At 41.1% G+C, this 15,478-nt stretch overlaps 1 protein-coding gene across 1 annotated transcript; it reads right to left on the reverse strand.

The window, feature by feature from the left end:
• Positions 1–8,252: 8,252 nt before the first annotated feature.
• Positions 8,253–15,422, reverse strand: Tmed7 (transmembrane p24 trafficking protein 7). Its single transcript, XM_051163035.1, has 3 exons — positions 14,985–15,422; positions 11,577–11,822; positions 8,253–9,291 (listed from the first exon to the last, which is right to left on the reverse strand). The coding sequence occupies exons 1-3, from the start codon at positions 15,180–15,182 to the stop codon at positions 9,055–9,057; spliced, it is 681 nt and encodes a 226-aa protein (XP_051018992.1). The 5' UTR covers positions 15,183–15,422; the 3' UTR covers positions 8,253–9,054.
• Between the last annotated feature and the right edge of the window lie 56 nt (positions 15,423–15,478).

A 15,478-nucleotide genomic window follows, 5' to 3' on the forward strand; every position in this document is an offset into this window, starting at 1 on the left:
CTCTTGAGATCCACCTGCCTCTGCCTCCCATGTGCTGGGATTAAAGGCGTGTGCCACCACTGCTGGACAAAGTGTTAGGTGAGTAAGAATCCTATTTTTAGGTGGGCAGTAGTGGCGCAGGCCTTTAATCCCAGCACACGGGAAGCAGAGGCAGGTGGATTTCTGTGAGTTTGAGGCCAATCTGGTCCACAATGGCAATCCAGGACTGCCAAGGCTACATAGAGAAACCATGCCCCGAAAAAAAAAAAAAAATCCTATTTTTAAATACTTTTAAAAAGCATACTGCTCTAGAAAACTTGAGAGGTCCTAAGTAATACAATACTGAAACTAGCTCACGGCTGCCAGTACAAATGACTTTCATTCAAATTGGCCCTGGAAAAGCAGAAAGAATAAAGAAGAAACCCACAAAACTTCCTGCATCTGGCTCAGCATGGCGGGCTGAAGCAGGCAGAGATCTCTTCAAAGCCTCTTAAGACATTCGTGGTCTTCTGCATGTCTTTCAAAATTACGTTTCCAGCACTCTGGCGGCTAAGGCAGGAGGATTGGAGTTTGAGGCCAGACTGAACGACACGGAGGCCAGCCTTGACTACATGTCTCTTTAAAAAAAAAAAGTTTCCTAGTAAAATGAAACACACAACTGGCAAACAAGTGCTCGGGTTTTCCCTTCAGAGTGAGGCAGCCCTCGGACGGAGAAGCGCTGGGGCTGCCCCGCAGACATGCAGACAGACCCAGATTGCACGGTTGCTCCCCAGCTCGCCCCGTAACTTGCCTGGGAAACGAAGCGCTTGGCCACGAGGCTCTTCAGTCTTCCTCTCCTACTGAGTCAGCCCTTGCGGACAGGTCACTTGCCACAGAGGTCTGAAAATTAGCATGTGACTATTGTAGATCTTGTCCCAAAGCCAGTTCGGCTCCGCACAGCCACCACTGAGCCTGCAGTGGGCGTCCAGGGCTGGCCATGGAGCCCACAGTGGTGTACTTCAGCTTTAGAGGCCGTGCTCTATGTGCCCTGTGGGGCCCGGCCTGGGCAGACTGGGCGGGGGTGCACTGTCACCAGGAGGAAGCAGATGGTCAAGGGCGGAGGAGGGGAAACGCCATGGGGAACTGGCACTCAGGCAAATACTGTGTTGCCCCCCCCCCAAAAGTTAAATAGGCCACACATACATACGTATAAACTTAAGTTTGTAAAAAGGAGGAAAAAAATGAAATGAAGTCTGAGAATTAACTACTTAAACACTCACACCATGAAAATAAACGGGACATGGATTCAAATAAAGAACAAAAATGCAAATATAGAAGTATATAGGGATGATAGGACAAAAAGTAGATTATTGAGTCGACACCTTAACCTAAGGCCTTAACTACGCTCACAAGGTTATTTTTTAATTCACTGGTATAGAAATTTGTATATTGATGCAAAATAAGTTTAATTTTGATACACTGATATAGAATTCAAGTTTAAGATTATTCTTCACACTCATTATATATATTTCTGCGCTAATGTGAGGCATTGTACCCATACAACTCAAGTAGAGTCCAAGGCTTACCTCCGATTCTTTGAAAATCCTACGACAGGCTGTATAGGTTACGTAAGTTAGACAAGTTAGTTGTCAATTGATCAAATTATGGTCATTTCAATTACTAGTTGTGAAGAGAATATGATCTTGCCTAAGTCTGGGCCCAAGGTGAAAACAGTCTTGGGCTGCTTAACCCCACTGAGACTTTGTCTCTTCAAACATATGAGTATAGACTGAGAGGGAGGATGGATTAGCCCAAGACACAAGACAGGGCTGGCCACCATCGATTTGGAGGAGGAAGCGGAGGAGAGAGAGGAGAGAGAGATTGGGGAACCAGAGAGGGGCCTGCAGGTTCCTACTCACCGTGCCTGGAGTTTCAGGATGTGCAGTGGCAGCGGTCTTGGGGGATACCTCCGAGTTCGGTCCACGGTCAGTGTGGCTTCTTCTGTCCGATGGATGATCTGCTAGACTCCTGAGAACTACGCCAGGGGAATTGCCCCACGGAACTGATACCCAGAAGGTGTCATTCTTGTTCTCTTTAATCTCCTTTCCCTCCTAGTTAGGGTAGTTGGGTTTAAAGGAGGTACACGCCTTTAATAAATTCCTAATAAAGTAGAATCATTAAGGAATCGGAGCCAACAACTCGTCTTTTCTATCACAAGAATATACATCTTAGATGTGACAATAGGCATGATTCTATAAACACATAAGGTAAAATACTTAGATAAGGTCTTCAAAAGCCTCAGAGTCCTACAGAATATGGCATTTAAAGATGTTTATATTATTTTAATGATTCTTTGACAATAAGACAGTTTGACTCCTGGCAGCACCTAGCCTACCTCAGGGATGATGATGAGCATCAGCGAATCTCCTTATGGAGATGGCTTCTAATGCAGCAAACAAGCCACTGGGCAAAATGTCCTTGTTTCGACCACTGACAGAATTCTGCCTAAAACTTGGCAAGCTTGCATGCAGGCAGAGTTGAAAGCCAAACTCTGCCAAGACAGGGAAAGCAAGTCCTCCATAGTTCCTGCCTCATAAATATGTTGGTCAGATATACTGGGCCAGAAGGCTGAAGATGATGCTCTAATGTTTTAGAGTTATGGGTAACTCTCCAGGCAGCAAATTGTCTCTGCCATTTTTGTTCTTTTGTTTTAATATGGAAGCTGCTAACCTACACTTCCTGTTTACTCAAGTATGGATTTTGCTCCTTCTCAAGTCTCTGATGGGGTTGAAGACCAAATAGTTTAGTTTCACAATTAAACTTGGTTGTCTGGGGGTTAGGATGTTTTTGAGTCTAGATAGATGTTTTAAGTTGATAGAGAGGAGATAATGATCGATACTGAGTTACATTCAGAATTTTAGACTCACCAAGAAAATGTTTTCTTCAAGGCAGCCAAATATAATCAGCCAAACACTATGAATGTAACATGAATGCTCTGTGGTTCTTCTTGTTGTATGTAGTTTATATGTGTAATAATGTAAATGTATATTTAAAAAAAAAAAAAACAAAAATGTAAGTAAAACCAGAACTTAAAGAAAATAAAAAAGAAATAAAATAGGCTCAATAAGAGCATAATATAGTTACTTGAAAAAGATCCATAAACTAATAAAGTACCAGGGGACATGCTTAAGAGAAAAAGAGAGAGGAGAAGACACAGTTATACTGGATATAAAAAGGAGATATAGGGCTGGAGAGATGGCTCAGTGGTTAAGAACACTGACTGCCATTCCAGAGGTCCCGAGTTCAATGCCCAGCAACCACATGGTGGCTCACAACCATCTATAATGTGCTCTGGTGCCCTCTGCTGGCTTGCAGGGGTACAAGCAGGCAAAACACTGTATATGTAATAAATAAATCTTTAAAAAAAAAAAAAAAAAAGGAGATATAGCCAGGCACCGTGGCGCATGCCTGTAATCCCAGCACTCCAGAGGCAGAGGCAGGTGGAGCTCTGTGAGTTTCAGGACATCCAAGGATACACAGAGAAACCCTGTCTTGAAAAAAAACACTCCCCCAACAATAGCAGATATCAATGCAGATCAAAAGATGTCTAAAAAATGTGGAGGGTATTAACTCCACCAGAACCATGCTGTCTGCTGTAGGCCTTTAGCGTTCCTACTTGTCTCATTGGGACTGTCAACATGCCAGACCCTGGCCACCGTTTTCTTCAGTTAATGTTTATGTAACTAACCTTGAGAGAGGATATTGATATTTTCCTCCAGGACAAACAAATAAAAACTAGGTTAGTGCTTGCTCTAAGGGTGGCAGATTCCTCTGCCACAGCAGGTATACTACTCACTGACTCTCCTATCACTTATATGGACCTTGTGAGCAAGAGGAACCAGTGAAAATAATGCTGGTAATGTGTGATGCGTGCTGCTTGTTTCCCCATGAGATAAAGCTCTTAGTCTCAGATCTAAGACTTCTGTGTTTTTTGTAAGCATCTGTGAAGTAGGCTAGCTTATTAGTGTAAGGTTAAAACAAATGCCACAAGTAAACGAGACTTTTAGTGATGGTAAGATACCATCACACAGAAAACTGATCAAAACTGCTCATCACTACAGCATCAGCAGCTGACAATAAAAAACAGGAAGTATTCTGTTAGAAGCCAAGTTAACCTGATTTGGATAGCAATATATAGTTTGATGACTATGTTAAAAAATTATAAACTTAGCTGGGTGCACACATGTAATCCCAGCACTCAGAAAGGCAGGGGCAGATGGATCTCTGTGAGTTCGAGGCCAGCCTGATCTATAAAGTGTGTCCAGGACAGCCAAGGCTACAGAGAGAAGCCCTGTCTCAAAAACAAACAAAAACAGAAAACAACAACAAAAAGCAACAACAGAAATAAATGGGGACAGCCCAAGGCTATTTGAGTCAAGACTGATCTGACACAAGGTGAGCATCAGATCAATGGACTGGCTGAGGGCTTAGCTGGGAGACTTTGGAAATGAGAGCCACTGAAGATCTCAGGAAACTCGTGTATTTCCACATAACAGGAAGGAAGCCTGCAGACACACAGGACACCATCACTACACTCCTAGCCAGTCATAAGCTTATGTCCATGCAGAAGAGAACTGATGGCTCAAGTCCTCTGTGCATCACTGGCTGAATGGAAGGCCACTGCAGCATATGGAGATGAAATAAAGCCAGGCTTTACTCAGCTTGAACTTTGGAGTGTTTCTTAGTCCATATACATATCTGCCAGATGAAATCACTTAGGAGATCAAATTTTGCCTTTATTTTCAGCAAAGCTAAAATCGTTCTGTAGCAACAAGGGCTGGGACACCCCATATATCCCTGAACAAGAAATGGAACTACTCAGTTACTGGCATAGTCACAGACAATGGGCGTCCACTATGTGAAACAAAGTCCAACTCCTTAACGAGTGACCTTTTGCTCTGTGTACACTCTTCATTCTGTGGCATCCATATGAGGTCACTGCTTCAGTAGTTTTGTTCCTGGAGGTCAGTCAGACGATCTTAATTTTTCAAACTGTTAGCAGGTAATTATGCTGATGACAATCACACACTTTCATGTCTGTCCCATACTATGTGAGAGTCAGATTCTATTCATGCACAATAAAAGCTTTAGGAACAGAAGACCAAAAGACCAGAACTGGGGTGGATAAAAAGATACACAGTACTTAACATACATGAGGCACTAAATAAATAAAGTGTTGAAACACAGTTTCTAGGTAACCTTGGCTACCCTGGCCATAAATAGCTTCATTAAATATCATTACTTTGGTAGATAAGGAGCAATACTGATGAGTGTACTTATAGAAATCACTTGTGCAAGGTCATACAATCTTGATTTAACTCAAGGGTTCCACAGCTAAACCACTGAACCATAATTAACCTACACTTTTAAGAAATTAATTAACTTTGCGTTCCACCCAGTTTCTCCTCCCTGTGCCCCTCCACCTGCCCCTGCCTCCCTGAGTACTAAGATTAAAGGCGTGTGCCACCACGCCTAGTATTAGTTAGGATTTCTATCGCTGTGAAGAGACGTCATGACTACAGCAACTCCTAGAAAGGAAAACATTTAATTGGGGCCGGCTTACAGTTTCAGAGGTTTGGTCCATTATCTTCATGGTGGGAAGCATGGCAGTACCCTGGCAGACAGGGTGCTGCAGGAGCCGAGTTCTCTATCCAGATCAGTACATAGCTGAGATGGTTTGAGCATCTGAGACCTCAAAATGACACACTTCCTCCAACAAGGCCACACCTCCTAATAGTACTCTGGGGGCGTTTTATTCAAATCACACCATGCCTTGTCTAAAAATAGAAACAAAACTCCTAGTTCATACGGCAATTGTAAAGGATATATAATACTTGAGAATAACACAGCTCAGAGTAAATATTCAATAAATGCCAGTCTGTACGTTGTTATTTCCCTTTCTGCAGAGTTCTGCCAGGAACCAGACTGTCTCTTCTGACTGCTTTATGTGGCGGGGAGGTGAGTAAACCCTACAGGTTTTAAACAATCTAAGTTAACTGACTTAAAAATTAGGAACCTTTTAGAGCAACTAATGGTGTCATCTGTCAACATTTTCATTAAAGACTATAAAGATAACAAATGAGGCAGTGGTTTGCCTCTTCTTTACACTGTTCTGGTCAGTTTCTCCTCATATATCTTTATGAAATGAAAAATAAACACTATTGTTATGAGCTGCAAATTTCTCTTTGTTTTTTTTGAGACAGGGTTTCTCTGTGTAGCTCTGGCTATCTTGGAACTCACTCTGTAGACTAGACTAGCCTCACAGAGATCTGCCTGTCTCTGCTTCCCAGTGCTGGGATTAAAAGCGTGAACTACCATGATACAACTGGCTAATCTCTGTCTTTTTTCTCCTCTGAAACCACTTAACACATTACTAACACCACCCAGTCTAACACAGTAGTAGAAATGTGTATTTTCTAAGGAGTTTCAGAAAGAATTAAATCCTGATAGAAACAAATGAAGTCAGTTTTCTGGTTTTTTATCATTATTATTTTATTTTACATGGAACTGATTGGTGCAATCCTGTGGAACCATCTTTAATTTAGAGAAAATTCTTTTTCAAAAGTAAAGAAAAATCCTTTGACTTATTTATATATTAATTTGTCTCATTTTTGAAAACAAGTCATAGTCAGCTTTATCCTATTTAACCATAAATGTTACATTTAGAAATTGAAACAACAACAAAAAAATGGATAGTACAGAGATATAAATGAAACCTTTCAATAAATTGCTTTTCAGTCCACTGTATTTTCAAAGGTGATTATTGAGCCCAGAGGAAAAGTTGTGAGCCACAAACTATGGTTGTTGTTGTTTTTTAATAGAATAAAACAATGTTTAGATTATTAGCAAAACAATACCTTAAAACATCTCTTTACACAGCTGAAATTTGAGTATAAACTCATGTATCAAGCTGCTTTCCATTATTTACTCTACTTTAAAAATATATACAATTATGATATTCAAATATGTATTAAGTCGTATGACCATAAACAAAAATATTTGGGGAATTCAAACTCCTGCAACAGCTTACTAAGAATTACAGAAAAAAGACAAACTATGAATCCTGTCATAGGAGGAAAAGAATATCACATAGCATTTATGCATGGGTATGTGTTTCCATATATATATATATCACACCAGCTGAACAGAGAACTGTCAAGATTTAGTAAGCTACTGGGAGAGGAGACTAAATTCAGACTATTTCTGACAATGGGTAACTGCTTATCTCAAATTTGACTCAGTTTCATTAAAAATGATTTATAGTAATAGTTTACTATCATGACTTTTTGAGAGGTACAGATTAAATGAGGGCATTACTTATGCCAAATCTGGCAAAATCTATACCTGACTCCACTTAGTTATAGTTAAAAGTATCTGAAGAGTCCACCGGAAACCAGACATGGAGTTTTACATGTACCATGCTCAGCAATCCCATTAACATTGGTGCTTAAAACATTCACAGCTAAGTAGATAGAATTTTAATACCAGAATTCCAATGGCCAAATCTGCAGTATCTTCAAACTTCTCTTCTTAATCTGTTTGTTATTTAGGGAGTAGTGATCTGGCCTTTAAGAATCCTAAAGGGCCGAAGACGTGTTTATACCTTATGCACTGTTACATCTGAGGTTAGTAAGCAAGACACCTGAATTCATTTTGCTCGTGTGTGTGTGTGTGTGTGTGTGTGTGTGTGTGTGTGTGTGTGTGTTAGTTTTAAGATGGCTTAGTAGTGAGTGTTAACTTGCAGTCAGTGACGGTTAAGTGACTAGAACTACTAGTCAGTCACTATCCTATGGTGTCATGAGACTCATTTAGCTCTCATCACCTGTGGTGAAGAGAGGCATGGCTGAGAAGCAACTGCTGCATTTTTCTTTTTTAAAACAGCAGAAAAGCCTGCTTACCTATACAATTTCCATCATTATGTGTGCTCTTCTATTTTGAAATGGATCAAAATCTCATTTTAATGAGCTTAATCCACACAAGGTACAAGACACAAACAATACAGACCAATTCTAAAGATCTTTAAACAGGAAACAATCACATCATTCTACATTTCAACTGTAGAGCTGCTAAGTAGAGACTGCAGAAACAAGACAAAAATGAAGAGATAAAACCTAACTTCTCAGTGAATCACATCATGAGGATAAAACGTATGGCACTTATGTGATACCAGGTCACAACTATTGATGTAAGCTGGGAATGACTTGAACAAGAACTAGCTCATCAGAGCACTCAGCTGACTCAGACCCTCTTCTTTATAAGAGCCCTAGAAATGCAATGACAGACAACTCACTAAGAATGTTTCTATTCATTTACCATATTGGGTTATACTTTATCCTAACAGTTACAATAGTCTGATCTTTAAGTCTTTTATGCCATTTGCTATGTGATGGTAACATTTCTAAACAAACAACATAGCTAGTTATAAACCATAGAATGAGACAAAAAAAAAACCAAACAAACCAAAAAACCTATACATTTTCCAAACTAGCAAGGAATAAATTATATCATAATACATCAATGAAAATTGTATCAATATTAACTAAAAGTTCTATGGTAGATATTTTCCTCCATAAAATTAAGCAGTGCAGAATAGGGCCTGGCTACAGTTAATCACATTTGGTTTTCTTAAAAACACAGCTTTATTCACTATAAACAATTAAAAGGCAGTTTTCTTCCTCTGCAATACACACAGACATTAAATCTAAGATTTCTTAAAAGTATCAACCACCTACTAAAAGTACTTTTAAATGGTTAAAAGGAATCAGAATACCAAAGTTTAGTGTATGAAGAGTAGATATAAACCAAGAAAAAGTACATCATTGGTGTTAGATATTTCATATGAATAGCTGCATTAAGGTCCAAAGTTTTCCACCCTTAGAAATAAAAAAAGGTGTCCTCTCCCCATGGGGATGTGAACTGTACATCTCTCCGAACAAGTATGAGTGGGGATTTAGAACGTCGCCATGTTAAGTTCTTCATTACCTAAAATTAGAGGACAGTAATGTTACAGTGGCAATGGTGCATCTGAAAGCGGAGTTATGATCCAACACGAGTTGTGGTGGTTCTTTTATCTGAGAAAAAGCTTTTCAGAAGAAACACCTGCCCTATGCTGACCACCAAAAGAATGAGGGCTTCTCCCACCGACCAATAGGCCACTCTTGTATTTAGATCCTCTGCTCGGCTTCGGCCTTGGGCCTCTCGCAACCGGAAATGAGTCTGATAGTCGATGACGGACTTCAGAGCTTCATGAATGGAAACACAGGCAGATTCCATCTAAAGGGAAATATTTCCAGTCAGTTTAACACGTCCATAGCTCTATACCTAGCACATTCTTCTGCAACTTCTACCTCAACTTCTCCCTGTTTTAATGCTGCTATAGCGAACTGGACTCACTCACACCAGCTGCCCTGGGACAACTACTGATACAGGTCTCTGTTTTCTCCAAGCCAGGGTACCACAGTCATGGCACTACTAAGGCAGTAGACGAGATACAAAGCTAACAAAAGGGAGCATTTTTATTAGGTAGGGTCAGTAACTACTAAATTTCAAAAGAAGTTCTTAAGAACTAGAAGAATACAATAGTGGGACAGTAAGTTCACCAATAATGGGAGCACAGGTCAAAACCAACATACTACAAAAACAAACCAAATATGGCACAAGACCCCAACACCTAATCAAAACTATCTGAAACTTAAGAAAAATAGGGACCGGGCATGGTGGTGAGTCCAGGACAGCCAAGGCTACACAGAGGAAATCCTGTCTAAAAAAAAAAACAAAAAAACAAACTGAAAAGAAATATTTAAAAGATATCTACTTTTTAAATTATTCTGTAATTAAGGTATACAGATATTAGGAAATATCCTGTTTAATGAAATTTTACTGCCAGGTGTGTTTGCCTGTGAGTAATGGGGAAGTTTTGGCAAGAGCATTCAGGCTTAAATAAACAAGCCTGGACTATGTGGTGAGCTCGGACTATAGAACATGACCTTCTCATAGGCAAGGTAAGCAATTGGTGTATAAGAACTCCTCGGACTATGCCAACGAGCATAAGTTAACAACTGCTGCACTAGAGATTATCGAAATTAAATTAAATTTATTCCTATCATTTTTGAGATATAGGTTTATTTTTAAATTCTTAAAGCGACAACTTTCATATATATATATTCAAAGAACAATACAGTGAGTCCCACATCAATGTTTATTAATGCATGGCTTATATTGTTTTATACTTATTTCTAATTTTCTAATGATTTAGAGCAACTCTTTTTTTTGTTTGTTTGTATTTTTGAGACAGGGTTTCTCTGTGTAGCCTTGACTGTTCTGGACTCAATCTGTAGACAAGGCTGGTCTCGAACTCACAGAGATCCACCTGCCTCTGCCTCCCAAGTGCTGAGATTAAAGATGTGCGCCACCACCACACGGCCTCTTTTTTTTTTTTTTTAATGTATTGATTTATTATTATGTATACAGTGCTCTGCCTACACTTACATCTGCAGGCCAGAAAAGGGCATCAGATCACAATATAGATAGATGGTTGTGAGCCTTCATGTGGTTGCTGGAATTGAACTCAAGACATCTGGAAGAGCAAGGAGTCAGTACCCTTAATCTCTGAGCCATCTCTCTAGCCTCTTTTTCTCTTAAAGATTTTTTTTCTTCTTACATGTATGAGTTTTTTCTGCATGTGTGTATACCCACTATGACGCTTTTTGCCCTAAGGCCGAAAGAGGGCATTAGGTCCTGAAGAAGCAGAGTTACTGATGGTTGTGAGCCACTGTTTGGGTTTTGGGAGCCAAACTTGGGTCCTCTATAGCCTAGCAAGTGCTCTTAATTGCTGAGCCATCACGTCTCCATCCCTATTTAAAGCCACTCTATGATGCAGCAGAACATTTTTTCATGCTGAAAGAAAAATCACTGGAACCACTTAGCCTTTCTATTTTTCTTTACAACTAATGTTTAACTTAGTTGCTGCCTTGGTATGAATCCTCAGTGTCCCAAAAGGCCATATGCTAAAGCACTGGCCACTAGTCTACAGCACTGATAGGAGGAGACAGGATCTTTAGGTGACCAAGTCTACTGGAAGGGAGTTAAGTCATTGGGGGCATGACCCTGAAGGGTTTGCCAGCATCCCTTTCCTCCTGCTAAGTCAATCATCTTGAGCTCTCTGTCCAGCAATGAAAAGCTAGCTGTGACTGGCAACTATGGCAATGCGATTATACTTAGGAGGGTCATAAAATCTTTTTTTGTTTTGTTTTTTTGTTTTTCGAGACAGGGTGTCCTGGACTCGCTTTATAGACCAGGCTGGCATCAAACACATAGTGATCCACCTGCCTCTGCCTCCGAGTGCTGGGATTAAAGGCGTATGCCACCACACCTGGCACTCATAAAATCTTTTAACACCAGGTTTCATCATAGAAGTCTCAAGTTCTCTGCCAAATGTCTAATCTGCAAGAATTTAGATTTTTAAATAGCACCAAAATTCAATATTCACCTAGGAGTGAATACATAACATTAAATTATGTGCCCTCCTTCTTTTAATCAATGCTCTTCTTTTTATTTACCTGGGTAAGGGCACTGACTCGGTTCTCACTTGGAAACAAAGGTGGGTCTTCTCCAACTTGAAAATCGAAATACACTGTTTTGTGTGTAAAAGTAGAGAACTCATTGCTGAAACAAAATTTGTATGTCCCATTTTTGGAGGCTGTGAAGGTGAAACTATCATACTGTTTCTTCATCTCCTTGTACAACACTTTACCGTCAGGGTCTTCCAGTCGACAATCTACGTCATAGTGACCACCAGTAATCACCTGTAAGAGGGTTAAAGAGAGATCACTGCAACTAACGCATTTTCAAAATTAACCAAGTTTCTTGCTATAAGGACAATAAGTCTATATGCAGAGGTCTTCCAATCACAATTTCACAGATTGTGACTTTCACAAGTAGGTAAAACAAGAGTTGAGACTTCAGTTCAATTAAAGCTTTACACAAAGTGAAGAGATTCTCTCCCACCAGCAGAGAGGAAACTTATTTCCATCAACCATTCAGACAACTACACTGGTAGAGAGAGCTCTTAACTTCAGAAGAAGATGGGGAGAGACACAATTCTGGCAATCTCTAACCACAAGAGTGGATGGGCACAGGTTGCTATTTTCAGGCTTTAATTCTCTTGGTTAGCATAGTTGACGTTGTACATTAGCAAAACAGAGAGGTCAAAGTTCAGACTTCAAAAAATTTTTCTATTACTCTTAATGACCTTTGTCACGTGAGATGATAACTAATGGAATTATAAGATCATTTCAACAATTACATGAGATATAATTTTGCACTTAGAGAGCTGTATGTGTGTACAAATGATTACACACATATGTTTAAGTACAAATAGAAATGCTCTCTCAAAGTAAATGCTTTTTCTTCCAAGAGGAAAATGCCTCCATTCCAATATAGCTAGATCCCTGACCACAACCCTTTCAATAAAACAAACTGGAATCAAGGACCAGCCACATTGATTCCATCCAATTTTAAAACATGCAATCTTATTTTAGTCAACGGTACCTCTTGATCGCCCTAAGTCTTCCATTACGAATCCATTATATACTACACTCCCAAATGCCTAAAAATTCCCAAACCTCATCTCTTCTAACCTGGGGCTCCCCAACCTGGTAGCAGGGGCTGTGTCATCCTGGGCACCATACCACATTTAGCAGTAATCTTCCCTGCAATTTCAGTGTAGAGATGGCAGCTGCAGCACTCTACAGCCTGAAATTTCTTGTGGGGTAGGGGGTATCCTATCTTTTTTTCATCTTTTAATTAAAACAAAAACAAAACCAAAAACCTCACTATCACTTATCAAAGGTCCAGATCTGCCATTACCAGCATGGCAGTCCCTCATGTCACCTCTAAGATTCAGCAACTCCCTGCTCATCACTGTTATCGCTCTAAATCACTAAGTTTCAGACTTCAGAAGCTCTCACAGGGCCAAAAATTACAATGTTTATAAGTCTAGTTTATTACAAGAAAATGTAATACAAAGCATTGTTGCCAAAGGCCGGAGATCTGGAGAGATCAGGTATGGGCCTTCTTTGCTTTCCCCTTTTGAAGTCTGGGCCAAATAATTCTTTATCTCAAATCTGGACCAGTCAAGTGTGCAACCAAGACCTTGAAGGCAGGGAATCCAGAACTGAGTTTTGTGTGGCTTGTCTTCTAGTTATACAGCTGTAAGTAACTAAATTTAAGAGCAGAGCTCTGGGGCAGGAATTGGGTTGTAGGGGATCAATGAGACCTAGTACAAATTTTGCTGTTACAAAAACAAACAAAAAGACAAACTGGTCCTGAAACTGTCAGCCTCCACAGCCACAAAGCAACACTATTCTTAGTACTCCAATGTCAGCTGCTCAAACTTTAGCATAAGAGCTCAAGCTACTGTCAGACCTGTTGAACTCTCACAATCTTAACTGTCCAATGGGCCCTTTCTCCCTCTGCCATACCGCAGACCAAACCTTAATTATCTATCCTTCCATGTGAGCTCAAACACCAGATGCGCCACTGAGTTTCCCCAACGGTCCCTGGCTTCCCTGCCAGCATTCTGCCTGTGTGAACTTTTAGTGCTGTGCTTACACGGTGTATCTTCTCTAGGCCTTAATTAAGGAGGTAGGACAATAAAGAGTTCATCTTGAGACTATCATTTCTATTACTTTAAGTATGGATCAAAATCCAGCTTGGATTATGTTTCACCAATCAAAACAAATAAAAACGCTTCTCTATTTCATCAGTTTTCTTGAGAACTAACTAACATGTTAAATATTTGGCATGTTGTATACGTACAGTTTTTTGGGAGGATGGGTGGTTCGAGACAGGGTTTCTCTGTGTAATAGCCCTAGCTGTCCTTTAACTCTCTTTGTAGACCAGGTTGTCCTCAAACTCAGAGATTAGCCTGCCTCTGCCTCCCAGAGTGCTGGGACTAAAGGTGTGTGCCACCATCTCTGGCTTACATACAGTTTTTAAAAAAAAAAAAAAAAACCTGTTATAGTACCAGGCACTGTTATCTACAAATATAAAAAGTGAGGAAATGTGTATTAAATTTAAATAAAGGATATTCTGACTTGGATCTTATAATTCCTTTGTGATTATATATGTTGAGAATTGATACACAGGTATATTCTTAGACTCCTTTCCCCTCCCTCATCATATACAAATTACTACCAAGCCCTGTTGATTTTTACTTTCCATTTGTCTCCTTACCCACTAATACTAACTTAGTCTAAGCTATTGTCGCTTCTTTAAAAAAAAAGTTATTATTATTTTCAATTATGTGTGTGGGTGTGTCTGGGAGAGGGTATGTGCATGTGAGTTGCTGATGCCTGCAGAGGCCAGAGGTATTAGATCTCCCTATAGCTCCAGTTACAGGTGACTGTGAGCCACGTAGCATTCAGGAGTTGCTGGAATGTTAAAGAGCCTATTAACAAAAAACGATAGGCCGCTTAAGACTACTTAAGAAATCACACGGATGAATAAAATTCTTGATTTACATTGCCCCAAAACGGAGAAGGGGCGTCTTATTTATCACAATCTTTTACACTTCCAATCACGACTTGAAGCAACGAATAGTCTCAGTGTCATACAAAGACAAAAAAACCTAAACCCAACCCCGGCCCCCCCAAAAGGACCCGAAACGATCATGAGTTGTATCAAATCCGATTAAATTGGAGTTGCGAATTATAGGAGCAGAAAGCTGACACTGAGCACCTGCGCGCAGGGGCAGCTTTTAAAAAAGAAATCATTTTTAAAAAGTTATTGAATAGGGCTTAAATCCAATGAATGGCACCAGAGAAATGTTAGAGCCACAGGAAGCCTTTCTGGAACTCACAAATAGTTCCTTCTAGAAGCCCCGAAGAAAACCAAAGCCGAATGCCCTGCATCAGCTTCCGAGGTGACTCTTAAGCTAGCCAACCAGAGGCTGGGGCCCGCGGTACCTGGAACTCCAGGGTGCATTTGGTGCCCTGAGTGATGTCCTCGTAGAAGCACTGCTTGGCATTGTCGGGCAGCTCGAAGGTAATCTCGGAGGCGCCGCTCGGGCCCGGCAGCAGCAGGAGCAGCAGCAGCGCAAGCAGCGGGCCGCCCCAACGGCCCGCGGCGGCCTCCCAGCGCGGCGCCGACCCCGGCCGCGGCATCCCGGCAGCGCGGCGGCCTCAACGGAGCAGCAGTGCCTCGACGCGCGCGGCGGACCCAGCCCCCACCGGCCGGCGAGCCTCCGCGAAGCGTGCTTCCAGGAGCTAGCGCGGACTTCCGGAGAGGCGCACTAAGGTATCCGCGCCGCTACAGGATAGACCTGAGGGCCGAGGGGTAGACCCAGCAGGCCAGCGGGAGGAAGAGGCCTCGTTGACCGGAAGTACAGCGAGAGCCTGAGCGGAAGGGGCGAGGCCGGGCAGGCTCCAGCGACCCGGATGTGATATCCCGGGGGTGCGGG

The sequence above is a fragment of the Acomys russatus genome, chromosome 20, assembly GCF_903995435.1.
Source record: "Acomys russatus chromosome 20, mAcoRus1.1, whole genome shotgun sequence".
NCBI classification, from domain to species: Eukaryota; Metazoa; Chordata; class Mammalia; order Rodentia; family Muridae; genus Acomys; species Acomys russatus.

Excerpts from the sequence above, each read along its gene's own strand:
- Tmed7 (XM_051163035.1), bottom strand. The coding sequence starts at position 15,182 with ATGCCGCGGCCGGGGTCGGCGCCGCGCTGGGAGGCCGCCGCGGGCCGT. Across the intron at positions 11,823-14,984 it reads AATGCACCCTGGAGTTCCAG|GTGATTACTGGTGGTCACTA; the intron begins GTACCGCGGGCC and ends ACCCTCTTACAG. Across the intron at positions 9,292-11,576 it reads GAGTCAGTGCCCTTACCCAG|ATGGAATCTGCCTGTGTTTC; the intron begins GTAAATAAAAAG and ends ATTTCCCTTTAG.